The sequence below is a fragment of the Gopherus flavomarginatus genome, chromosome 4, assembly GCF_025201925.1.
Source record: "Gopherus flavomarginatus isolate rGopFla2 chromosome 4, rGopFla2.mat.asm, whole genome shotgun sequence".
Lineage (NCBI taxonomy): Eukaryota > Metazoa > Chordata > Testudines > Testudinidae > Gopherus > Gopherus flavomarginatus.
The window spans coordinates 144,893-171,069 of record NC_066620.1 but is presented as its reverse complement, the minus strand read 5'-3'; the positions used below and the strand labels follow the sequence as shown (position 1 = coordinate 171,069).

The 26,177-nt window shown below is 47.5% G+C and overlaps 1 protein-coding gene across 12 annotated transcripts in view; it reads left to right on the top strand.

Moving 5' to 3' along the window:
- Nucleotides 1–26,177, top strand: part of SLC8A1 (solute carrier family 8 member A1) — a 335,833-nt gene that overhangs the window by 267,941 nt on the left and 41,715 nt on the right. For 2 of the 12 annotated variants that reach the window (XM_050951450.1, XM_050951457.1), the window contains exons 3-7: nt 6,884–6,990; nt 12,549–12,569; nt 15,222–15,239; nt 18,221–18,289; nt 25,859–25,989. In XM_050951450.1, coding sequence (XP_050807407.1) covers nt 6,884–6,990; nt 12,549–12,569; nt 15,222–15,239; nt 18,221–18,289; nt 25,859–25,989 — 346 coding nt within the window. Of the gene's footprint in view, nt 1–6,883; nt 6,991–7,716; nt 7,821–12,548; nt 12,570–15,221; nt 15,240–18,220; nt 18,290–25,858; nt 25,990–26,177 lie in introns of all 12 variants that reach the window. The other 10 variants (XM_050951452.1, XM_050951459.1, XM_050951451.1 and 7 more) reach the window with 5 other exon arrangements.

Genomic DNA, 26,177 nt, shown 5'->3' with positions numbered 1-26,177 from the left:
CATACGTTTTTAATGGTGAGAATCTTAACCACTGGAAAAATTTACCAAGGGTCATGGTGGATTCTCCTCTTCACTGACAATTTTTAAATCAAGATAGGATACTTTTTCTAAAAGATCTGCTCTAGGAATTATTCTCTGGCCTGTGCTGTATGGCAGGTCAGACTAGATCAGGACTTCTCAAACTTCATTGCATCGCGACCCCCTTTCGACAATAAAAATTACTACATGAGCCCGAGGGGGGGGACCTGAGCCAGCCCGATCCCCATGTAAGCGGGGGGAAGAGGCCCAAAGCTGAAGCCCAAGGGCTTCAGTCCCAGGCAGAGGCCTGTAATCTGTGTCCTGACACCCCTGTAGCCTGGTGGTTAGGATATTCACCTCAGATGTGGGAGCCCCAAGTTCAAGCCTCTCCCTCAATGAATAGCTCATACAAAGTAGGACAGCTTCAATAGGAGGCATTGAGGAAGCCTTGGACCGGAATATCCTATAGCCTGCCCTAGAATAAGAAATTCACACTGCTCTTTTCACAAACCAACTCTCAGAGCCTAATCTAGGTGTCCTAACCCACAGCATCTGGCTATGAAGACTAAGCCACACAGTTTCCATATATAGTTTATATTTTGAGCTAAGAAAATAGTATAACAGTGATATGTGCCTTTTTGATTAAAAAAAAACAAAACAAAAAAAGACACTAGACCCAAGGGCTTGTCTGACCTGGAGAAATCGGCGCCAGTGTAAATCTGTTGCTATAGTAAACCCTTATTGTAGACTCACTGCAAAGCAATGCCACTAACCTGGGTAATCTACCAGTGTATTTTGCACCAGTGCACGCCCCCATCTTACTCTTGTGCAGGGCAGCTTATGCACCAATGCAATCACACCATGTAGACAGGGCATCAATCAACCTCTTGCATGCGCCCTCTTCATTGCATGGATACCCCTTTGCCAAGCAGTAGCAGGTGTCTGGGGCCTTGTAGGTTGGGTTCCCAGTAGAGGAGACATCTGTGATGCAGAGTCTGGGTGTCTTCTAAATGTAATTTATTTTATTTGCACATGTACGTGGAACAGAGGTAGTCAAATAGCATGCAGGGCAAGCCCTTCTTTCAGGGATCTCACCTCATCACCAATACCTGCTTCCCAGGGATAGGGTTACCAGATAGCAACTGTGAAAATACAGGACAAAGGGTGCGGGATAATAGGTGCCTATATAAGAAAAAGTCCCCCAAAAAAGGATTATTCCTTTAAAAACGGGACATCTGGTCACCCTACTCAGGGACAACTTTGCCTCAAGAATTGACTCTAATCAGAGACCAAACCCTCCTTCTGGCCCCTCTCCCCAGAATCTCACATAACAAACTAATAACAGCACATCACATGGCTATTCAAGACTGACCATTCATTCACATTCTCTGACAAAAGAACTTGGAAAACTATGTGTAACAGTGTCACCTGTTGGCACCTGTTGTGACTGTCTCTGGAACGCTGATCATGCAGCCAGCCTCCACTGATATCGGTGGGACTTTGCTCAAGCAGAGAGGCCTGTCTGTAGGAAGCAACTTGCAGGGTCAGGGCATAGGTGCCTCTTTGATGGAGAATATACACTTTCTGAGCACTTGTTTGCAAAATACGGGCCTGATTTTCAGAAGTACTGAGTGCTTACAACCCCAAATCAGTGGAAACTGTAAGTCCTCAGTACCTCTGAAAATCAGACATCTTACGCTTTTTCTTACTCTGTGATTTATAAGCGTAGAGTGAAGTTCCCTGCACTGACCTGCCTGTTACACTTGACATTGATAAATATGGGTTTTTTAATTTTGTTCGCTAAGAACAGCCATTTTATGCAGACACAGAGGAATCAATATGCATTTTAATGGGTGCTGTCAGGAAAATTATTGATTACTTTACTAATGATTTTGAAATTGTCATTATGTTAAGCCCATTTGTATGGCTTTGCCAAGAACTTTTTCATATCCTCCATTCCTTTTTCCAGCTAAAACAATTTCACCTACCACATCAATGCAAAGCAAGATCTGCTCCGTGTTTGATAACTGTTTCATCTGTGCATAAAAACGATTGCCGCGATGATTATACATGGAAGAAGTTAATACAGATATTTCTTAGAAAATACAGTTAGGCTGAGCCAGGCTGCATTCTTTTGTTTTTTTCAGCCATCACTTGTGCGGTCATTGATGTCATTATAAGCATGAAGGACAAACTTAATAGACTTTTGACTATATCAAATAGTGCAGGAAATCATACCTGTTGTTATGCTTCGTGATTTGTGGTGTTTGCACTAAGTTATGAAAAGCAAGGGATATAATGCCAATCATCTTAGCAGAGAGTTTTAAGTTGCAGTACCGAGCACTCAAATCTAAAACAAGGGCAGAAAGCCAGAATACGTACCTGATCTCTGATTTGGTCCCAATTCCCAGGTCCAGCCAAGTCCCACTGGACCTGAGGGGTGGCTTTATGCCGTCTTTGTGTGCCTCAATCCTGGGCCCTGCTGGGCGGGGGGAGCAATTGATCCCTTAGCATACATTAGAGCAACCTCAGGGCTGCTCTAACAGCACCAGGCTGCCTATGGAGAGTACGTAAGAGAAAGGAGATTTCTTTCAAAGAGAAGACAAGCCTAGCAAGAGGGACACAAGAAGAGCAGCTGGAAAGTTGGTTTAGCCAACAAAGTTTGAAAGAAGCTGGAGTGGACTAGGAATGGATTAAGGGGGCTGGATGCAGGCAATAAATAAGGAACCTCTGTGATGACACAATTATTTTGTTACTTTATTTACACATTTTGTTCTGACCCACGTTCTGGCTCAGCATGAGGCCTGGGCTCTGAAACTCAACCCTCTCTCAGAATTTCAGAGCCCAGGCTCCAACCTGCACCCGAAGGTCTACCCTGCTATTTTTAGCCCTGCAACGCAAGCTCTGTGAGCGCAATTCTGTTGGTGCAGGCTCTGAGACTCACTGCCGCAGGTCTCTGTTCGTAGTGTAGACAAACACTCAGACAGAAAGCAGACTCCTTCGCTGCTTGCCATAGCTCCCCCCAAAGAAACGACATCACAAAACCAGTGCCGGATTTCCAATTAGGCACAGTAGGCACGTGCTTAGGGCCACCAGTGTTCTTGGGGCGCCTAAAAGTGGGTTAAAAGTTTATTTTTTTATGGAAATCACGGTCAGCTGTAGGCGGGGAGGCAATGAAGATGCTGTGCCTAGGGGCGCATAAGGTACAAATCCAGCCCTGCACGAAACTAACAGAAGAACATTTCTTCAGATTTGCTGCAGGCCCCCACACGCAGAAAAAGGCCTGTGTGTAACAGCGCTATCGGGGGACTTCTATGAGGACAGTGTTAATGAATCTTTTCCATCTCCATTGTTTTTTCATGTGAACTTACTCTGTCACCTACTTTGCACTGTATTAAGTGCATTAGAAAACAAAACTCTGGGAAGTGGCCAAGGCCTCCAGTAAGATGGTGCCAGGTTTTGATGTTAGTTTATTGGTTCTCTAGCTGTGCTCTGGGCATGTTCTGAACCTTCATACTCATGTTATTGCTAGAACCGTAAATTCAGTAATAACAGACAAATAGTCTTAAGTGGCTAGTCTGGATAAGAATGTGGACGTGTAGGTCAATTTCCACATTAAGGCCCATGAGAAAAATATAATCAAAATAATTTTGGTTTGAAAAACAAATGTATTGCTTTAAAAAAAATAGCCTACCACCATTCATGCTTTCTCCACTTCCTCCTGCTTTAGCCTTCAGAAAGAATCTATCTCCTTTGAATTCCCAGAGTGTGAAAGGTCATATCTAGCCTCATATGGAAACCTATAAACCACTAGCTTCAAGAGAGACATCTTTAAAATCATACTTGAATGGCTGACCATTGTCGTATGCATGAGTCTGCAGGGTATGGCTACATTTGGAATTTCAAAGCGCTGCCGCGGCAGCGCTTTGAAGTGTGAGTGTAGTCAGAGCGGCAGCGCTGGGAGAGAGCTCTCCCAGCGCTGCATGTAAACCACATCCCTTACGGGTGTAGCGTGCAGCGCTGGGAGCCGCCCTCCCAGCGCTGCTGCCCTGATTACACTGACGCTTTACAGCGCTGTATTTTGCAGCGCTCAGGGGGGTGTTTTTTCACACCCCAGTTGCAGCGCTGTAAAGTGTGAGTGTAGCCAAGGGAGAGAAGCTGCCGTTTTCATTCCTATGGCTGGTTAGCTTAAACATTTTTCTGTTAGCTTCAAGGGGGTGAGTGATTTATTTGTTTGTTTCGAGTTTCAAATGTCAGCCAGAGCCTGCGGCTTTTTGCAGTGAGGTCACAGAGTCCCATCGTTACTAAGGGACCTAGGTTGCCGCAAGCTTGTATGGCTACACTTACAGTCATACAGTGCTGGGAGTTACAGCTGTCTTCGTACAGCTGTGTAGGGAAAGCACTGCAGTGTGGCCGCACTGACAGCTACCAGCGCTGCAGCATGGCCACATTTGCAGCATTTGCAGCGCTGTTGGGAGTGGTGCATTGTGGGCAGCTATCCCAGCGTTCAAGTGGCTGCAACGTGCTTTTCATCACCAGCACTGCAATCGTTACACCCCAAGCAGACCAGGTGTACAGCCAGAGCTGCAGCCAGGGAATTGCAGCGCTGGATGTGCCTTGCAGGTGTGGACAGTTACTAAGTTACAGCGCTGTAAACCCACTACCAGCGCTGCAACTCTCCAGTGTAGCCAAGCCCTAAGCATTACACGCCAGCCTAATATGGAAATCACAGCAAAATGCACAACTTAAAAATAGTGAGAGAGCAGTGGCAGAACCATGAACCGAGGCTGTAATAGCCCAAGCTGATGCAGGCAAACCTGAATTGTCACAAAGCTTTAAGTACAAAATGGCAGAGGCAAAGGATGGAAGTAGGTTAAGTGACTTTTTTTACAGGTAAATAAATGTCCCACATCTCCAGAAGAGATCCTTGGCTGCTGACAATGGTTTTAGCCCTTTATAAAGGTTATTTCACCAGATCCTCACTCCTGTGAAGAGTGGTTGGCTGCAGTTGTCTCTCTCAGTAATGGCTTTTTTACTGTGAGAGTCAGGGGGTAGCAAGCCTTTCCCAAGAGTGGGATTTGAGGGGAGAGGCGGGGATGGGGTCAGAAGATTCGGGGCTCACATGTCAAAGGGGAGCTTGGCCTGTGGCGTCCTGACAGTTCTGAGTCTGGCCTCAAGGGCCACGATGGCCATGCATGTTGGGCCAAATCCCAGCATCCTTATTCAGGGCCTATTCTCTCCCCTGCCTACATGAGAGAATTCTGCAAGCCTCAGCTGGTTGGGACCTTGCTTCCAGGCCTTTCTGTCAGGAGAGCATGTTTTGCTCCCAGAGGATAAACCTGGGTATCACCTCCTTGAACTCAGATCCCTTCAGAGCTGCTGGGACCGGCAGCTGAGGAGAGGCTTTGGTTATTCCTGATTGCTATAGAGCTACACTTCCAGGGGCTATCACAAACTATCCCCTAAACGGATGTACCCCACACGGAGAGAGGGGTACAAAGTGCAAACTAATGCAAGCCTCACATGTTCCCCACAGGCTGGGGCCCAAACAGCTTCACTCTCCTCAGCCATCCCTCCCAGCTCTGGAGAGTGGGACTCCATGGAGCCCGCAGGTTTGAGGGAATCAGGGGGCAGACAGCAGAGATGAAACGCCTCTCCTTCTGCAGGGCCTGGAGTGAGGAGAATGGGGCCCTGGAGGGAGCAGCATGGGGCCCTCAGTTTTTACTCCGTGTTTATTTAAGCAAAGCTCCCATGGTCTCTGGCAGCCATTTCTACTGAGTGAAGATTTCAGGCCTCAACCTACGCTTGTGCCCAATGATGATCACAATGATCCAGCAAGAGCCAGAGACCAAAGTGCTCACCAGATCTCCTGGTGACACTGGCAAGGCCCACAACAGGGTGGGTGGACTAATGGGGCAGGCTCTCAGGGGAATGTGAGGCTGGGGACTGTGCTAGTTTTTAAAGGGCCATAGACTGGTCACTCTCTGTGGAAATACCTCTGTCCTGTATAAATTCCAGATTTGAGCGAGCACATGTCCAAGCTGGCCCATCAGAGTAAAGGTCAAGCAGTCCCAGCCAGTGCTCCCCATTGGATTTAGGGCCTATGAAAGGCAGAAAGGATGGGACCTCAGGGCTGCTGTCTACCAGTCATGTTTCAATTCCATGTCAGTGTAGACACACTTGAGGTGGCTGAGACATTAGTAGTGCATGTGTGAACGTGTGTACATACATGCGCACACATTCTATACACAGCCCAGATCAGGGCTTTCAAACCAAAGGTCCCCACAATCTTCTCAGGGCTTCTGCTTTTCTGTCTCACACTCTGATGAGCCTGCTGCTCCACTTTCCTTGGCTTTGATTGGGGCGGATTAACTCGAGACCCTGTTAATCAGTGAGAGAGGGACCCTGGCATCCCTGTGCAGGATTCCATGTGCTTCACCTCTCCTCCTCCTTGGAGACGTGACTCGGGGGCAGTCTCCTCCATTCCCCAGGGAGGGTTACTGTGGCAACGACCACGTATATTTCACATATCATGAAGATCCAGAGGTGCAGCATGTGAAGAACACAGGCCAAATGCAGCCATAAGGCCAGTGGTGTCTATTCCATACCAGACCATGGAATTTGCTCCTACTTATCCCAGATGTGACCTCAGCCCCATAGTTCCCAGGGTGCGTTTCAGTGTTATACTTGAGCCTTATTGTAGAATGCTGTGGGATGCTGTGTGGCTGCCCCCTGAGATAATTACTTGATGAGTCTTTGCCCAAACTAACCTCCTTTTGACGTTTCTGTCCTCCCTCCTGTTTCTCCTTTTCTTTACTCTCCCTTTCCCCCCTTATTCTTGAATCTCTATTCTTCTCTGTTTCAGCAAAACGATATCAGTCAAAATAATTGATGATGAGGAGTATGAGAAAAACAAGACCTTCTACCTTGAGATTGGGGAGCCCCGTCTGGTGGAGATGAGTGAGAAGAAAGGTGGGGGATCTGCTCTGAGGCTGAGCCCAGCCTGCGTGCACATGTCCTGATCACTCATGGATGCCTGGCACTTTCCAATACATGCAATCTGAAACATGCCTTCCTCTATCTATGTCAAAGAGCAGGAGTCAAGTCACCAGGGTCTGGAGCTGACAACCTTTGTTTGCACTTTGGACTCCAATTTCGGTTTTCCATACTTAAATTCAGACATTATGGGTCTGATTATGAGCTGGCGTAGATCAGCATAGCTCCATTTACTTCAATGGAGTGATGACGGCTTACACCAGTCAAGGATCTGGCCATTCATAAGTTGCTGGGGTGCTGCAGTTACTTAAAAGCAAAACCAGTCCACCTCCTTTTATGGTTCAGATACTTGGCACAGAGCTTTGAATAGAATCCAGATGCAGATTGGCTGCAAGCAAAGCAACCAAACCCTCTGGTGTTTGGATTTCCTTTTCCATGTAACGCTTATGTGGTGCATGAACAATAGCTCCCCACAATGTAAACCTATCTACTTCATTTCAGAGTTACATTTGTGGAGTGGCTCCTCTTTCAGAATGAAACAGCTTAGGTGCAGCGATGGACTTTCTGCTCTTTTACATAAGTAACTGAGGCAGATGTGCTCCTCCCTTCGTATCATCTCGGTAACCATCTCACCTGGTTGAACTTAAAGCATGAGTGTGTGACTCCAACCATTTGTTTTGCCTTTGTCTTGTGTTCCTACAGGAAATTCATTACCCTTAAAATACTTGACCGTGAGGAGTATGAGAAAGAGTGCAGTTTCTACCTTGTGCTTGAGGAACCAATATGGCTACGAAGAGGAATGAAAGGTGTGAGAGTAAATCCAGACAAACTCTCGAGAAATTGTAGTCTGCTCTCTCTGTCTCCCTACTCTCACACTTGCTCTCTCCTCGCACTTGTCTTCCAGATATTTTGCCATATCTCCTCTCAAGCTTAGCAACTTTACCTTTTTTATTGTTTGGCGGGTGTAACTCTGGTCCCAGTGACTAGGTCCCAGTAACTAGCTCCCACTGAAGCAGGTTGGCATTAAAAACAAACTGACTTTTTTTGTCAAGTTTCATCTGTGAACTGCTCCCACTTGTGAGGCAGTGAAAGAAAACAATCCTGTGAATAAATCACTAGGGGTTCATATCTTCTCTGTGCTGGCTCGGGAGGGACAAGCTCACACACACTGCAGAGGTGCTGTCAACCAGGAGTTTATGGCAGCATCTAGCCCCCACAAAGTGATCACAAACACTGGAGTGGGTCTGAGATTCCAGCACATGCAATGTGGGAAGACAGAGTGTGAATCCTAAACTGTCAATTGCTATTGCAACAGTATCAGAAACAAAGACATTTCAGTTGTGTATTCAAAATTTACAGCACTGAAATGTCATATACAAATATTCTTTTAATCTAAGAGAAGACAGTCTCTTTTTTAATTAAAAAAGACAACTGCATCATTTTTAGCAGGAGATAAAGTAGACCCTCTGTTTAAATAAAAATCACATTCATAACTCAACATTTTTAGCTTTTTACACTGGTAATGAGCATACAATGAGGTCTGAAGGTAGTTCAAAATCAGGTAATTCCAGTAGGAGGTCTGTAGTCAGGATTTCATCCAGTGAATCTCGAAGTAAATAGGTAGAATGCACTGAAAGTACAGTGATCTGGACATCCCACTGAATCCTCATAAAGGTGGTGAAATCAGTTTCCATCACACAAAATAAAAACACTTCTCTAAAGCAACTGCAAACAGATTCATAGATGATTCTTTAATCTAGCAGAAAAACACCTAGCAAGCTCCCATGTCTTGGAGATGAAGTTAGAGAAAATGAGACTAGAAATAAAATTCACATTTTTAACTCTGAGGGTACTTAACCCTTGGAACAATTTATCTAAGGATGTGGTGGATGGAGTCACTTGGCGTCTTTAAATCAAGGCTGGGTGTCTTTGCAGAAGAGATTTTATAGCTCAAAGAGAAGGCAGAAAGCATTGGGCAAGGTTCTCTCACCCATGCTGTACAGGAGGTCAGACTAGATGATCTTTATGATCCCGTCTAACCTTCAGATCTCTGAATCTAAGACTTAGGTACATTGTTATCTGCTTTGCTGAATGGGGGCCTTAGCAAGCTGGTGTTTGTGGAAGCTCCATAGGAATTTACAGGGGGCAGCTGGAATAGTGGTGTTAGCTCCCCTGTGCCCTGTATATGGGGAGTTGGAGACTAGGGATAACATAAATGTAGAGCTCATAAGCTCAAACTAGGCGATTGCCTAGGATGCCAAGATTGGGGGTGCCAAAAAGCGGTGCTCCCAATTTTTTTTTTTACAGCGTTCCTCCCCAAGCACATAGTCACTGCTCCAGTTCTCCTGCCTCCCAGGCATGCAGCGCCAATCAGCTGTTTGGCACTGCAAGTCTGGGAGGGGAGGAGAATTAGAACGGGGGCGGCATGCTCAGGGAGGAGGCGGAGCAGAGATGAGCTGGGGTGGGGAGATGCTGCACGGCTCCCTGGGGGGGGGAGCCTCAGGGCGGTGGGGGTGCGGAGCTGCCGCAGGGCTGGATGGGGGGCGCAAGGTGGAAGTTTTGCCTAGGGCGCAGAAATTCCTTGCACCGGCCCTGCTTCCATGCTAGCCTGTTAGGTCCTACCATGAAGTCTGCCTCTACATTGCACGGGGCATGCTGAGTCTTTACATCCAGCACATCCACCTTGTGCCCCGCTCCCAACCACTGTGCAGGACATCAGTGGTGCAGAGGGCATTGCTTGGGCTCCCCACGCCTTGTGGCATTTCACCTCAAAGAAATAAATAGGCTTCCTTTCTTATAGACTAAATCCACTCATTTGCTGACTACCCCCTGATCCAGCAAAGCATGTAAGCATGGCCCCAATTCAGGAAAGCATCCCTGTTCAAGGCAGCACTTAAGCATGTGCTTAAAGTTAAGTGTGTCCTTAAGTGCTCCCCTGGATAGAGATGGGCTTCAGCGCAAGTGTGGGTCAGGGCCGTGTGTGTCACATGTGAGTAGTCCCAGTTAAGTCAAGGGGGCTACTCACATGCTTAGTTTCATATATGCTTAAGTGCTTTGTTGGATCGAGGTCTAAGATGACTTCATGTATATCAAATGTTGGCGCATTTAGACTGAAACACAATACTATTTATTTTAGTTCCTTTTCCTGCAGTAGGCAAAAAAAATACCCCTTGTTACAGAAAAACAAATGAATAGGAAATGTCCATTCACTGGTAGCTGTCTGCTTTTAAAAAAATAATTAAGCTAGTTAATATAAAAGAGAGAGAATAATCTGGATTAGTTTAATAAATTACACAGACAAGAAATTCAGTTCAGTCCGATTCATCTTTACTCAAGTAAATACATGATTTTATCAGGCTCAAACAATTCTGCCTTTAGAAACACTAACTTTTGTTCACACAGTAAGTTGGTGAGTGGCTCTGAATCCAGGCCTTTCTAACAGCTGGGTACATTTCTAACCCTGTTCAAAGGGGTATTTTTCTCAGAGTGCATCATAGGAGAACTAGGGGGAAAGGGACAGGTGAAATTTTGTGCTCAGTGAGTGCATTCATCAGGCAGTCTTAGAGCACAGGGACACCTCTGCCCCATACTAGGCTGATGCTGTCTTGCAACATTTCCTAGTTGGTTAGTTGCATTGGCACTGCCATGCATAAGAAGGCAGCAGAATTCAGCGTTCTTGGAGCTGAATTCACCATACACTAGCCAGAGCTCAGGAGTGATTCAGCCAGGCCTCAAGCGCTACAGCACACCTAAGAGGAGGGAGTCTGCCAGCTCTGTGTCTGCCAAGCAGTATTCCCCAGCCAATTTATGCCAGTTGCGCATAGAGGGACCAGTGAATTGCCCCATGGTGCTTGTGGAGTACTGGGGAGATCCCAGCCGTTGCTCACCAGCAGCCTTTAGACAAGGTGCAACTTGCTATTCCTCCAGCCTCCCCACATGCTCGGGATTCCCAGGGGAAGGTGAACTATGGCCATACTCCAGCTCTACCCATAGACAAGGCCTAGTAACATTTGGTGCTGCTGGGCATAAGAGCAGCACCAGACACACACACCTTCCAAGATACTGGGCAAGCAATAGCTGCATCCTTCTAGCTGCCTCCTGCGTGGGAGCACTGGGCTCCCTGCTCCCTCTCTGGCCTAGTGCGCTGAGAGGAGACAAGCTGCCATGACCTAGAACTAGATGGATTCCTCAGAGGGCTGCATTTATCCCAAGAGAGAACATTGCACACGGACCTTTTTCCCCCTCCCCTGCATTCCTTGACAGATGGATGCCCTATGTGATTATTAGCTCATGGAAAATTCCACTAAATCTGACATACGAGCACAATGCAATAGAATCCCAGTGAGTGGGATTTGCATCACTAGCAGTGCTAGGGACATCTACTATTGTTTTCATATCACCAAAATAAAATCAATCATTGACACTGAAAGCTATCCATTGACTTCATTCGGTACTTCATGGACGCAGTGTTGTCCACTCTCATGGTTTTATCATGAGTCTTGGATTATTTGGAGGGTTTTTAAAGCTCTTGCTGCTAGAGTCCTGTGACGACATGAGACTCCCAGCTTTCGGTTTATAAAATGAAAGTTTCTAGCTCTCATGGCTTCAGGGGAAAGCTTGAAAATATGAAACCAAGGCTCCATAAAGTTTTAGTAGTCAGAAGGTAAATAAAAAGAGCCAAAAATGTATTAGTCTTTTTAAAATCTCATGATTTTTAAACCAGTTTTCGAGGACCAACTTATGATTTTTGAACTCTTGGGGCTGCTAATACTGTGAGCTCAGCTTCTGAAATCAGGCCTAGGTGTGCTAAAAATTAAAATACCTAAAATCAGCAGCTACTTTTGAAAACATTGGCCTGATCCTCTCTGCTTCAGTTTCCCTCCCTTTGAAAAGGGTTAATACTTCCTGATCTTACTACCTTTCCAGGGTATTGCTAGAAGTAATTAGTTAGTGTTCAGTTCTTCAGAGATCCAGAGTGCTATCTGAATACTAAATGATAGTTATTTTTTATTAGGGCTTAAACTGTTATTTTGCTAAATGACAGGATAAATACTGTATTATATTTGGTGAGTCAAGCCCTAGCACAAACTGTACGTCTTTCATTCTACGTTCCCTGTAGAAATCAGCCCATCATGTAATTATTATTTTCCATTTAGAGTATTAGAGGAAGTAAAAGTATCCAGCAAACAGCCCTTACATCCATATTTTGGGACATATTTCCTCTATCTGTGGCAGTATTGCCATTGATGTTGTTGGGCGCTCCATGAATACCTGGCCCAAAGGAGGGAAATGAATTTTGTCTTTTATACCATATTACTTTGTGACTTTTTTTTTTTAATTCAGAGCCCACACTCATGAAATGTTTCTGTTCCGTTATTTTCAATGCTCTTTTCTGGGTACCAGTGGTATCCTGAAACTTTACAGGTTTTCATTGTCTGGGCCTGGGAGCTGGAGTCTTTCTGTGGATGTTCCTTTTAATTTCATTATTCATTTACTTTTCTTCTTCTGTGTTTGTCTCTCTGTCTCCTTCACAGCTCTGTTGTTGAATGAGCTTGGTAAGCACTGCATTTCTTGTATTTCTTTTCCATTTTCCCAGTGTGTCCGTATATTGGTGGAAGATGATGATTTTGTTTGACTTTTCCTTTTGCTCACAAGAATCTCTTTTAAGGTTGTTAATACCATTTTACTAAGCCCAGGTAATTGAGATCATGTTCTTCTTTGAGTATATGCTCCAAAAATTGTTAGCTGAGACATGAACATTTGTGTTAAAGGAGGGATGGTGACTAAAATCATAATTGAAAGTGGCATTAATTACAATGACAAGAGATCCTGAGGGGGTTAGGAACAGCATTTCACTGAGATCTGGGCAGCTAGCTCCTTTGGAAATCCCAGACAATGAGCACATTTAGGGTCAGAGTCTGTCACCCTTACGTGCACTGAGTAGCTCCACAGTAATCCCAATGGGGTTATTAGGGCATTAGACGCTACTGAATGGAGCAACGATATCGGACTCTGGCCACTAGTGGATACGTTCAATACAACTGACTCCTTGGGTTTGCTACTATCCTTCGGGTTGATTTCACTGGACGCTATGCGCTAATTTGTAGTAAAAAGATGTGGAAAGCACTAAGAGTCTCAGAAATGTACAACAGAACTGAGCTGTGCAAACTAATTCGTATCCTGTTACGTAGGCATAAGAAACAGAATGTTTGTAATACCTGGCAATGCTTTGGCCAGAATACTTAGGGCTTATTGTGGTGAAATTGACCACAGAAGCTATTCCACAATCACTCCCCCTGTGCACACTCTTACTCAAGAATCAGTGTGTGCGTATGGGGAGCTATTCCAGAATAGCTGTAGCATTTTAAACTCCCTTCCTTATAACTTCGCAGTGTAGACATACCCTAACTACATATATTCAGAAAACTCTGCATGCTGTTTTGAGGGAGGTATGGAATGCTGCCGCCTTAGAGCACACTGCAAAACCAGCCTCCAAATTTGGCATACAAGCTATCCCAAGCAGGATACACAAACACACAAGATGAAGGTGGGGGGGGGAATCCCAGAAAAGCTAAAGCATTCTGCAGGCTACCTTGGAAAATAAAAGCCTGGGCCTTATCCAAGGCTCATTGGAATCAATGGAAAGACTCTCACTCATTTCTGTGAGTAACTTGATATGAGCAGAACTTTGCCCCAGCTCTGGGTAAATGAGGAATGTTTCTAGGGATGTCTGAGCACTCAGGGGCTTGGTGGAAATGGAGGTGGAAGGGGCTTTCCTCTTCCCCAGCATTGTATCCATCCCTCTTGAATAGCCCTTCATTTAGTCCTAAAGCTACCCAACTGCAGCATGGATTTAGTGCATCATGTCCTCTTACGCCCACCCTACTGCTGCTTTTATTGCTGAAAATGTTCTCACACCAGAAAGAGAGACTCATGGGGTGAGGCCCTAGGAAGAGTAACTTGCTCTTAATGAGAGGATACTGCATCATTTTGAGTTCAGTGCATCCCTCTCTCTAGTCTGTCTCCCACACTGAGCCCTGCACTCGGGCCAAGTTGGGCTGAGAGAAGGGACAGTAGCTGTAGGGTTTTTTATCTTTTCCACTGTGTGATTCTAGCCACTGTCGCCACCTAGAAATGCCCTCTCTCTCATGCCTGGTTGGCAGGGAAGGAAGAGATTTGCACAGCTCAGCTTTGTAGTGAATCTTTAAAGTTCTCTGCACTTCCCAAACTGGAGTTAGATTGGCAGCTGCTGGGGTAGAACCTGCTAGAGGGGACGTAGGAGGCGTGTCCCGCCCCAGCCCTGAACCACACCCCAAGGGGGTCCTCCATGGGTGGATAGGAGGGCTAGCCATCTCCACAACACCAGCCCTACCTCCAGTCTGCACCCCACAGAAGGCTCTCCACTAGTCCAGGATCTGTGCTGCACATGGGGGAAGACTGGGTAGTACAAGGGAGGGGCCAGGGAAAACCACATTCCCAATTACCCCTTGACTCTGTGAACGTGTAGCTGGAGCTGTCCTGTCTCTTCAGTGGAGCCCTCCAGGACTAATTTGGCTGCTGTGAACAGTGGGGAGTTCCAGGGGACTGAGCAGCTACTGAGGAGGCAAAGGGCCTCTGTAGGATTGGTGCTGGCCTCCTTCAGACTCCATGGGATCCACAGTGCCAGGAGGCAGGAGAGAGTCTGGTCCCTGGGTCAGTCCCTGGGCCTACTGAGCAGGGGGCAAACCCCCTTCCCCCGAGTGATGGTGGGGGAGCAGCTGGCTGCAGCTGTCCCCAGGATTCTGGGGTAGCTGAGGTGGAAAACAGATTGTTCCAAGCGGTGCTGTCTTAAGCCATGTGAGGTGAGAGGGAAGCTAGCATGCATCCACCCCATAGGCCTGCTGTCTCCTGGCCCCCTCAGCCCAGTCTCCCCCACCCACTCATTCAGAGCTCCACATTCAGAGTGGAGCGCGCTGCACAAGGCCCAGCAGACTGGGTTGGGGGAGACCATGGCCTCCATGCAGACCCGAGGCAGGGGACAATCCCTGCTAGAAATGGGAGGCAGGTGTTGTAGTGAGCTGCTCCTCTGCAGCTCACACCGTGGAGGGAGAGTGTGGGCCACTGCTCTGGGGGGAGGCTGCTGCGAGATGAATGTCACTATGATAATGCAAAAATAGATGCTAATCTGCTTTCTCTTTCTCTCTCTTTTTGTTTTGTGGTTCGTTTAGGTGGCTTCACAATAACAGGTATGGATTTCCGATTCCCTCCTTGCCCCGTGCCACTGTTCCTCTTTGTGTTGTTAACTGCCAGGTGCTCATTCTGCTCTTTTCTCTTTATTTCCTGTTTGTTTTTTTTTAATGGAGGGAAACTTCTGAATGGTAAGAAAGCGCTGTTCAGTTTCCTTGCCACCTACTCCGAGCCACTAGTGTTAGCACGGCACCGTCTAACAGCGAGTGATGTGTCCTTGTCACCAGCTTAACCTCACATGTGTTTCACAGTAATCCCCGTCCTTTAGCTGCAGTGATTACAGCACGTACCAGGGAGACTCTGCCTCAGCGCAGAACTCGCAGCCCTTGGGGAGGGAGGCCAAATGGAGTGAAATGGACCCCAGCCTGGGCAGCCTGAGAGGCTACACTGAATTAGGACAGTTGTCCTTGGGCTGCTTAGCCACACAGCCCCTGGGAACTCTGGCACTCATGCCAGGCCGGCATGCTCCTGCACAGGGACCTGTGGAGACCAGCCTCTGGCTGCCGTACCCAGAGCCTGCCGCAGGGGGATGTTCTCCCAGGGCCTGTCTGCTCTGGAGCTGGAAGGGGAGGTTTCCCACTCAGGGAGACCTGCGCGCTGGCTAGCAGTGTAGCTGTGGTGATGGGAGGGGCTAGCTGTCAAAGGATGCACCTAGGCTTTCAGAGAGGCTTGTGCCTGGGGACACTCTAGCACATGTGCCCTCCAGGGCTACGCTGCTATTTTTAGCACGGTAGCTCGATCAGAGCTAGGCTGTGTGGAGACTACGCTGGAAGTTACTCTTTGCAGCTCCAGTATCAACAACCCCCCAGTCTGCTAAACAGCTTTCCTCAATCCGCGTGCAGTCTGACCCATGCTTTTCACAGCCATCAGAGGAGGGGGAGGTGAACCTAAGGCATGGACCAAAATGTGTGTCCTGCTGGTACCTTCTCCTGAAGGGGATGTCAGCCACTTCTATGGCAGGACTGGCCCCCATGCCGTGTGTCCGCAGCCCTGCCCCACAGTGGGGATGCCTCCTGGGACGCCATGGGCTGCAGTTCTTGTGGCACCGTCATGCTGCCACGGAAGAGGGGAACGTAGAGGCAGTAGGGAGGCCTTCCACTCGGGTTTCCCTGGCCTCTCGCTGATCCCTGGTGTCTATGTGAATCCTGGAGTGCTCCTACATAGTTTGGGAATCAGCCCTGCAAATCCCCTATGTCCCTTACAGATCAGGGAGTAGCTAGGCCTCCTCGCCTCATGGGTTTTCCCTACAGGAGCGGGTAGCTGGGGCCAGCATTGTTATTCCTAAGTGCAGGCAGTATGCATGGCGCTGCACAAGACACCAGTACACCATTGCCTGCCTGGAGAGATAGGGCCAAACTCCACAGATGGTGATTTGATCCCTGTCCCCAGGTACGGGGTGACATGTAACTGCATTTCTCTGTCAGCAAGAACAGTTGGGTGGGTCTGCTTCCCTATTATCAGATGGAGATCAGTGAGAAACGGAGAATCAATCATCTTCTGTAATTCCCAGTGTCAGTCTGTCAGCAATCAGTGCTGCAGATGCAGCTGATTGTGAAATAAAGCTACTTGGCTGCATGCTGCCAAGAAACACTTCGCTGTTTAAAATGCCACTCTGCAAGGACGCCTGAGAAATCAGTCCTCCCCATCTGGTGTTCTGGATCCTGGCACCCTCCTCAGGGAGCGGGCGAGGCAGGAATGGTTCCTCATGGATCAATGCTGGGGTTTGAACGGCAGAGTTCCAGCTGATGTGGTACGGCTGGGGAGCAGCAGGCTATGGGCTCTTAGCTGTACAGACTCGATATGTGATCATTAGGTCATCAGAAATGCCAGCCATATATGAAAGCATGTTCAGATGAGTTCCTGCAAACCGAGTTACATGAATTAGGGAACCATCTCTGCACTAAAGATACTCCTCCTCCATCCTGCGAGCGCCTGGGATAGGACTAGGGACTTCATACCATCTTTGCACATCCCTATGTTCTGGGCTGTCCAATAGCCTGTCCAGACCTCATCTTAAATTACAACAGCCCCACATCTGCTCTAATTTACCCTTGGCTGCAACAACACCATAGAGCCACGGTATCATCTGAGAGTAGCTGGAGTACCATGGCACTTCAGCCATGTTCTCTTCCCCAGCAACTCTGTGCTAGGGGCTGGGAGAAAAGACCAGTTACGGCAGATCTGTGCCCTCCAGGGAAGACCCTATGCTCAACATGGAGATTTGCTGCCTTCACAGACCATTTGTGCTGCCAGAGAGGCTTCAAGGGGCAGTGGAGAATTGGGCTCAATAGGCGTAAGAATAGCAACAAATAATTAGACAAGCATGCCAGTGTATTCACAGGGTTGTATGTGAGCCATGCATGTGTTACCAAATCTCTGCACTTGTCCAACAGGGGAGCAGACACACATGCCTCCTTGGTTAATGTACACCTTGTAAGTGTTGCTCGGCTGTTAGCTCTGCATTGGAGAAGAAGAGCCATCAGTCTCCCTCTTAGTACTAACAGAGCGCGGCAATGACCGTGACTCTGCATGAGGAGGGGTTCAGAGGGCCTAGCTCAAACAATGGGAAACTATTTTTAGCTAACAAGGTACTTCACATACCTCTGATCTCCCTGATCGCTTGTCTGAAAAGCACACGCAGAATCAGACTCTGAGAAGCCAGCCCCAAATTGGGACAGTTAAAAAAAAAAATTAAATAACACCACATACAATTTTTGACATTTTTCCAGTGTAACTGAGATTGAACTTGGCCAGCTATGCTGGAAATAGATGTCCATAGCTTCCCACCATGGCTATGAGGGTAAACTCTTGGATCACTTCTCTCTGGCTCTGCTTTTTCCCATCAGTCCAGGAGAGCAGACAAGAGGGTCTGCAATGGGGATTTAAAAACAATAACCTTGTGTGAAATAGAAATAGAATTCACTAACATCACCGAGTCACTGTGATCCATCCACTCATCTTCTGCCCATCACTTTGTTAGGCAAACCTGTCTTCAGGAAGGTCCATGCTAGAGAACATCCAATTCCTTCTACTGTAATCAGCATTCAAGGTATTCATTTTGACTTGGTTGTCTAGGACCACAGTTTAATTAACACGAAGCTAATAGCGGACACCAGTCATTTGTTCTAATGCACTTCTCTTTTATACTGTGTTCAGGGAATGCAGCGTTTCAGGTACCAAGATCTGCACTAAGCTCTGTGCCAGTGGAATTCTGTGCTTGGGTGGAGTTGGCCTAAGTGACTTCAGCATCTTCATTTGACTTCTCGGGGAGACTGAGTAGGGATCGCAGTAGGTTGATAAATGTTCAGTCACAAAGGGACCACCAGATCATCTAGTCCAGGGGTGGGCAAACTTTTTGGGCCGAGGGCCACATCTGGGTGGGGAAATTGTATGCAGGGCAGGGGGTTGGTGTGCAGGAGGGGTGCGAGGTGCAGGCAGGAGGCTTAGGGCAGGGAGTTGGGGGGTGGGGTGCAGGAGAGGTTTGGGCTCTGGGGTGGCAGTGGTGCACATGGGGGCCAGGGCCCCACGCCGCTCCAGGAAGCACTGCAGCCCCTGTGGGAGGGGAGGCAGAGGGCTCTGCATGCGCGGCCCTTGCTGCACCTCCAGGTACCTCCCCCAAAGCTCCCATTGGCCAAAGTTCCCCGTTCCCAGCCAATGGGAGTCATGAGGGGCAGTGCCTGGAGGCAAGGGCAATGCACGGAGCCCTCTGCCCCCCCTCCCGGGGGCAGAGCGGCGGGGGGCCTGCGGCACTGTGTGGGGCAGTCCCACAGGCCATATCCAAAGCCCTGAGGGGCCGGATCTGGCTCATGGGCCGTAGTTTGCACACCCCTGATCTAGTCTGACCTCCTGTATACCACAAGTCAAAGAATTCTATCAGTTACTCCTGCATCAAGCCCAATGACTTAGGATTGACTAAAGCAGGCCTTCTGGAAAGGCATCCACACTTGATTTGAAGACTTCAAAAGATGGTGAATCCATCTCTTCACTTAGTGCTTTGTTCCAGTGGTTAGTCACCCCCACTGTAAAAACTTTAGGCCTTATTTCTAATTTGAATTTTTCTGGCTTCAGCTTACAGGCATTGGTTCTTCTGCCAATTCTCCAAGCAATGTTTGGCTGAAGCAAGTGATAGATTCTTTCACCCTTCACTCCAGGCTAACAATGTTATTTGCCTGGGAACTTCTTTAACTTTTTAAAATGCCAAATAATAGTTTAGCGACAGGAATCCATGTAGACCTTGCCCAGACTCTGATGGATTTCTTCCCAGACAGCTTCTGTATCCATGTGCTGTGTCCTTCCTCACCTGTCTCATATTGGATCCCTTCTCCGTGTGTCACTTGCTCTCCTTCCAGAACAGACCCTCTTGCACTCCATGTCATTTCCCAGCAGCAGTAGCTGTCAGGACAGGCATCATTTGCAAAGTTCCCATGGAGACACGCATGCCTTGTAAAGGGTGCGTCACACAGATGGGTGTATCTAATGCATATATCCAGCTGAGGTGGGTATCAGTCAAACTCATGTGTATCTTATATACACTTAAAAAGATAATGAGCCCATGCTTCTCTGCTGCCTTGCACCTTATGTCGATATTTACATGAGGGCAAAGTGGAGGGAATGGGATAGCTCAGTGGTTTGAGCATTGGCCTGCTGAACCTAGGGTTGTGAGTTTAATCCTTGAGGGGGCCACTTAGGGATCTGGGGCAAAAATCAGTACTTGGTCCTGCTAGTGAAGGTAGGGGGCTGGACTCAATGACCTTTCAGGGTGCTTCCAGTTCTTAAAAAAAGAAAAGATGTAAAGTGCTAATAGATCAGATTGGCCATATGAGGTACAAGGCAGTGGAGAGTCACAGCCAGTGTGTATACGCTTCAGGGCCTACATCCTTAGCTTGTGTAATCAACATAGTTCCATTAAAGACAATGTCAGCATTGTAGCCCTTAGAGCAAGGCAGGTCTATGCCAGCTGAGTATCTGACCTGTGGTTCATACACTTCAGAACATGCATTTCAGTAATATCCATGTCTTTATGATGCCTGGTATTTTTCAGTGTATAGGTACTTGTATTTTCCTGTTCCAATGATAGCTTTAAATAGCTGTAATTCCTACCAGTACCCCTTATTCAGTTCCAGTCACTACTGGCTCCTGGAGAAATTAAGTTCTCACATGAAACTGTTGCATAGTTCTGATGAGCCCTGCAAAAGTCTTTGAAAAGTGAACAGTAGGGCTATTTTATAACCCCCTGTTGTTGTTTTTTAATCTCCCTGTGTGATGCCTCCCAAGCTTTCTGGGGTAAATTCTTGAGCTGGGAGGAAGTGTGGCGTGGAGAGTTTAAGGGGAGTTGATTTCTCTTGGGGAAGTCCAGATGTTTTATGAGTCCTCCATTATGCATCCATCATGCCTAGGAGCTGATTCCACCTCCCTGCACCTTCTGAGGCAGGGAGCAGCAGCAGCAGCCAGCTGGCAACGGTGAAAGGGAGAGGAGACCCTCTGCCAGCAACTGTGAGCTCCCCACTCCCACCCCACCCCCTCGCCTCTCCTCCAATCAGCGCAGAGAGACGATGAGGGAGCAAAGCCCCAGGATCAAGGGTAGTTTTGGGGTGGGGGAGGGAGGAGGCAGAGAGCAGGCTGGGCTGCTACACAGGCTGGCAGGATTCACTCCTGCCCAGTATCTCCTCCAGTGAAAAGGGGCCTGGCCCAGCCTTCTCCTTGCTATGCCCCCTCCTGTGCTGGCAAATAACACGGATTCTGGGCAGCTGGGCTCCTCCGCAGTGGCCTCTCCTGCCCCTTGGAGGGGAGGCAGTGAGAGGAGGCAGGGTCCCGAGTGGCTGCAGCAGTGAGGGCCTTGGAGCCGTGCAGAGGGAAGGCTGGACCTACAGTAACTGCACTAGGGGAGTAGCTGGGCATAAAGTAATTGCATTGGGAAGAGGTTCCTGCATCTTTACTGACTGCATGATTCAGCCAGGTCTAAGCCAATTGCATTGGGCAGGACAGGCCTAGATTAAATGCATGAGATGTCTGAACTGTATTTGTTACACTGAGGGTGGGGCAGAGACCCTCTCCTCAAATTCCTATCTCCCCCTGCACTCTCTAGCTCATTTGTAATGGATTACAGAATTGGCCCAGTGGTGAGGCATCCGTACAAACAGGTGTTCCAGTTAAAACCATTATAAACTGACAAGTTAAGCCCTCAGGCAGCCTGTGTGTTAGATTGGCTTGTTCCAGGTGAGTGCCCCCATTGTAAACCTTGAGATGTCAGCCACATTGATAGCCAAGGGACAGGAAACAAGCAGCTTAAAGTGCACCAGACTGCAAACCCTCCAGCACATAGCAATGTTCTGGAGCATCATGAAAGTCTGACAAGGGCTTTTCAATGAATAATTATCCATTTTGAATCTGCAGGTATTTAAACCACAACAATTAAAAGCATGAGTCGTTTAAGCCCCATTTCAGAACAGTGACGATTCCGCTTTGTAGTGGTGACGTTCTTGCTGCGGTGGGGAATGTTCTGTGAGGACAGAAAAAGATGGAAGTAAATATGTAGCCCTGCGCATTACCTATAGCTGTGAATATGTTTCCTAAAGGCTGGTTATCTGAGTGACAGCCTTCTCCAGGGGTAGGGCATGGGGCTGGCAGTGAGCAGGCTACAGGGTGACCTTGAGCAAGTCACTTCTCCTCTCTGTGCCTCTGTTTGTATTTGTCCATTTGCACTGCAAGCACTTGGAGACAGAAGCTGTTTTTATGTATATGATCAGCATAACAGGGCCCTGATCTCAGCTGGGGTCTGCGGGTATTAGTGCAGTACACACAAAGAATCATAACAAAGGCAAGAAGTACCATGGAGGTTGGAAATGAAGTTTTATTTTAAAATGGGCTAATAGACTGGCCATGACAGCAGCCACATAAGCAGCTGTGTGCGCCAGCACTTAGCTGCAAGATAAACAGACATATGGAGCAGCTCCTGGGGGCAGGGAGGAGCTAAGACCACAAGGAGACAGGTGACATCTCAGAATTAAGGGGCAGGATGAATAGTTTCTGAAAGTGCTGCTTGGGTGTCTTAGTAGCAAATTTAAAAGACAAAAGGCATCTGATGCCTGTCATCCAAAGAGCCTCCTGCTTCTAAAAAGAGATTGAAAATGCTGAGGGTGGTTGTTCATCAGGTGAAACTCCACTCAGGGCCAGCTGGTGTAAGTTGGTGCAGCACCACTGAAGTTGTGTAGACAATCTCCACTGAAGTCAATGAAGTTTTGCTGATTTACACGAGCCAGAGAGTCGTCTCTGAAATGTTCCAGATCCAGAGTTTTTTGCCAAACCATTAAACCTAACACTTGTAGGGTTTAAAACTAAATCCTTCCCATCCAACAATGCTGAAGGTCAGGGTTCCAGCTGCGTTTGTCTTGCTTGTAGCCTTTTCATGTGGTAACGTATGTTACTGGCAATTAAAACCATTGGAGGTTTTTAAGAGTAGGTTAGACAAACACCTGTCAAGTACAGTCTAGGTTTACTGTCTATTAATTTTTTTCACACCACTCATGATTTTATAGATCTCTGTCATATCCCCGCCTTAATCTCTTTTCTAAAATGGACAGCTCTAATCTTTTTAATCTTCCTTTGTATGGAAGCCATTCCATACCCCTGATCATCTTTATTGCCCTTCTGTGAACCTTTTTCCAGTTCCATTGAGATGAGTCAACCAGAACTGCACACAGTATTCAAGGGTTGGGCGCACCATGGCTTTATAGAGTGGCACTATATGTTCTGTCTTATTTTCTGTCCTGTTACTAATAGTTCCTAACATTGTTAGCATTTTTGAGAACTGCTGTGCGTTAAGCAGAAGTTTCCAGAGAACTATGCACAGTGACTTGTTCTTCCAGTTTGGTTCTGGCGCATTCACCCGTCCCTTCATGGAGTGCAAGATACCCTGCAGCCCTCCATGCAGACTGCTCAGCGGAAGGTTGTAGCCACTCGACAGTTTGAACACATCAAGCCTCCCAGGTGCTTGGTTTGTTGCCAAGCAGCAGTTAAGGTGTGTTACCCCCACACATTAAGATGAGTTAGACCAGGGCCGGCTCTAGCAATTTTGCCGCCCCAAGCACGGCGGCATGCCACGGGGGGCTCTCTGCCACTCGCTGGTCCCACGGCTCCGGTGGACCTCCCGCAGGCTTCCCTATGGGGGGTCTGGTGGTCCCGTGGCTCCCGTGGACCTCCCGCAGACATGCCTGCGGTTGCTTCACCGGAGCCGCGGGACCAGCGGACCCTCTGCAGGCACGCCTGTGGGAGGTCCACTGGAGCCACCTGCCGCCCTCCTGGCAACCGGCAGAGCACCCCCTGCGGCATGCCACCCCAAGCACACGCTTGGCGCGCTGTGGCCTGGAGCCAGCCCTGAGTTAGACTAGGGACGCTGAAATGAGAAGAAAACCCAGCTATATCTTCAGAGTGCCTCAAGAATGCACTTGCATGAAATTCACATATCGGGGGGAGGCTGCTATAGCCTCATCTGTGGTAGAGAACTGCATTGTTACAAATTGCTATTGTTCATGGGAGCTGCTGTGACTTGTAACAATGCACTGAGACCACACTAGACATCTCAGCAAGCCTGTATCTGTTCAGCATGTCCACACACCGCACTCCCTCCAAGCAAGGCAGTGCCAGCATAGCATGGGTTGCCGGGCCCAGCACAGCTCCCTGATGGGGGCAGTGGGAAGGGCAAACCATTTTGGGAGAGGTGCTGTACTGTACCTAGGTCTGTGTTTAATCTGGTCTGTGTTTGTTTGCCAGAAACTGGGAATGGGCAACAGGGGATGGGTCACTTGATGATTCCCTGTTCTGTTCATTCCCTCTGGGGCATCTGGCACTGGCCTTTGTCTGAACACACAATACTGGGCTAGGTGGACCTTTGATTTGACCCAGTGTGGCCGCTCTTAGATTCTGTGTAAACATCATTTGCTGAATACTAGTTATTTTCAAAAAGAACAGGAGTACTTGTGTCACCTTGGAGACTAACAAATTTATTTCAGCATAAGCTTTCATGGGCTACAGCTCACTTCTTCGGATGCACACACAGGCCTCATGGAAGTGCATGTTTATCGATATAGCAGTTTGGCTGAGGTTCAAATAAGCACCTGAACTTTTGGATGCTTAACCGAAATAAACCTTTCCAAGGTTCATTTACCTATTGCTAGTTGTTTAGACAAGCACACGTAACACACACATCGCAAGGCGATGGTGAGGACTTCAAGCTACTTGCTGCAGACTTGATTAAAATCTGTCTCACCAATTTTATGACTTGCTGCAAAAAATGTCAGCAAAGCACTCAAAATATTAGAACCCCTGCTCAGAGTCCTTGGTTATGCACCAGTTATTATGGGTTCAGAGACATACAGAGCCCCTGTTCTTTATGTGGGTGTCGCACAGTCCTTGTTACAAGCCTTATGTCATGATTGTATAGTGACTGAAGAGCTATCTTTCAGTGTACTATGTCCTTTAGCATACCACAGGTTAGAAGATTCAGATTCCAAGCTCTATGATTCTGGAGTCTGTCAGGTGTGACTCTAGTGACATCAGAGTTACTCCAGATTTTCAAAAAGCAACAGAGTCCTGTGGCACTTTATAGACTAACAGATGTATTGGAGCATAAACTTTGGTGGGTGAATATCCACTTCATCAGACGCATGACGGATTTACAGTCATGTAACTAACTGCGATCAGAATCTGACATTATTTTGTGTTTATCTACACAATACTCCATTACTCAAATGTTTAGGGTGCAAAATCAAGCACTTAAAAGTTAGGTAATGCCAGAAGTAAGGTTTGTGCAACCTTACGTGTCTCTCTCTCTCTCTCTCTCACACACACACACACACACACACACACACACACACACACACACACACACACACACACACACACACACACACACACACACACACACACACACACACCCCTCTGTCTGTGTTCATTATGATACAGTCTTTAAATACATGAGCACGTACTATTTTTTTGCCACAGGACCCTGCCTCCTTCAGTGCACCTTTACTATGCATTCAGTTCCCCGTCACTGACATACAGGCAGGTTGGCTGAGGCAGCTGGGCCCTTCCATATAAGCTGGATGGCCTGGTTTGCATACAGAGGTCTGATTTTCAAAAGCGCTCATCACTGGCCTGATCCAGCTCCCATCAAAGTCAAGGGTCACTTCACCGTTGGATTCAGCAGGAGCAGAGAGAGGCCAATACAGAGGCCTTTTTGAAAATCCCACCTTGGATTGAGTGCCCTAAAATTTGCCACCATGGCCGCTCCAGAGGAGAATCCATAGCTGAGTGGGATTGAGATTGTGAATGTTTTCCTGTAGCCCAGGCTGAATTCAAGAAGAGCTGAGTGGGGATGGAAGGGATTTGAAATTCAGAAGAGTTACGAGCTAGTGATCTAATTTGCTAGTGCTTCCAACCATCTGCAACAGAAAACCTTTCAGCGCAGGCATAATGTCCTTTACCTTACTCCAACAACTGTCTGTCACTTGTGCCTTAGCTCCAAAGAATATTTTAGTTTAGAGATAGAGTCTCCTGACAGAAGCCAGTTCCAGAAAGTGAAAGATTGTGTGTTGCTCAAAAATTGGTTGTTTTTTTACAGAAGAGAATGAAGAGAAACAGCCACTGACGAGCAAAGAGGAGGAAGAGCGCCGCATTGCAGAAATGGGACGCCCAGTACTGGGAGAACATACCAAACTAGAAGTCATTATTGAAGAATCCTATGAGTTCAAGGTACAGCCATTGTCTGCCTCACTCCCCACAGGGCATGCAAGCCCTGAATTCACATTAGCATCTCACTGCATTTTATTAGATTGCTAAACTAGGGCCACCGTCTTTTTCACGTGCCCAGTAAGCACATATCTGGCAAGCCCATGCTATGCCCAGGAGGGTATCTTCCATGTGAAGCAAGTATATTGAAT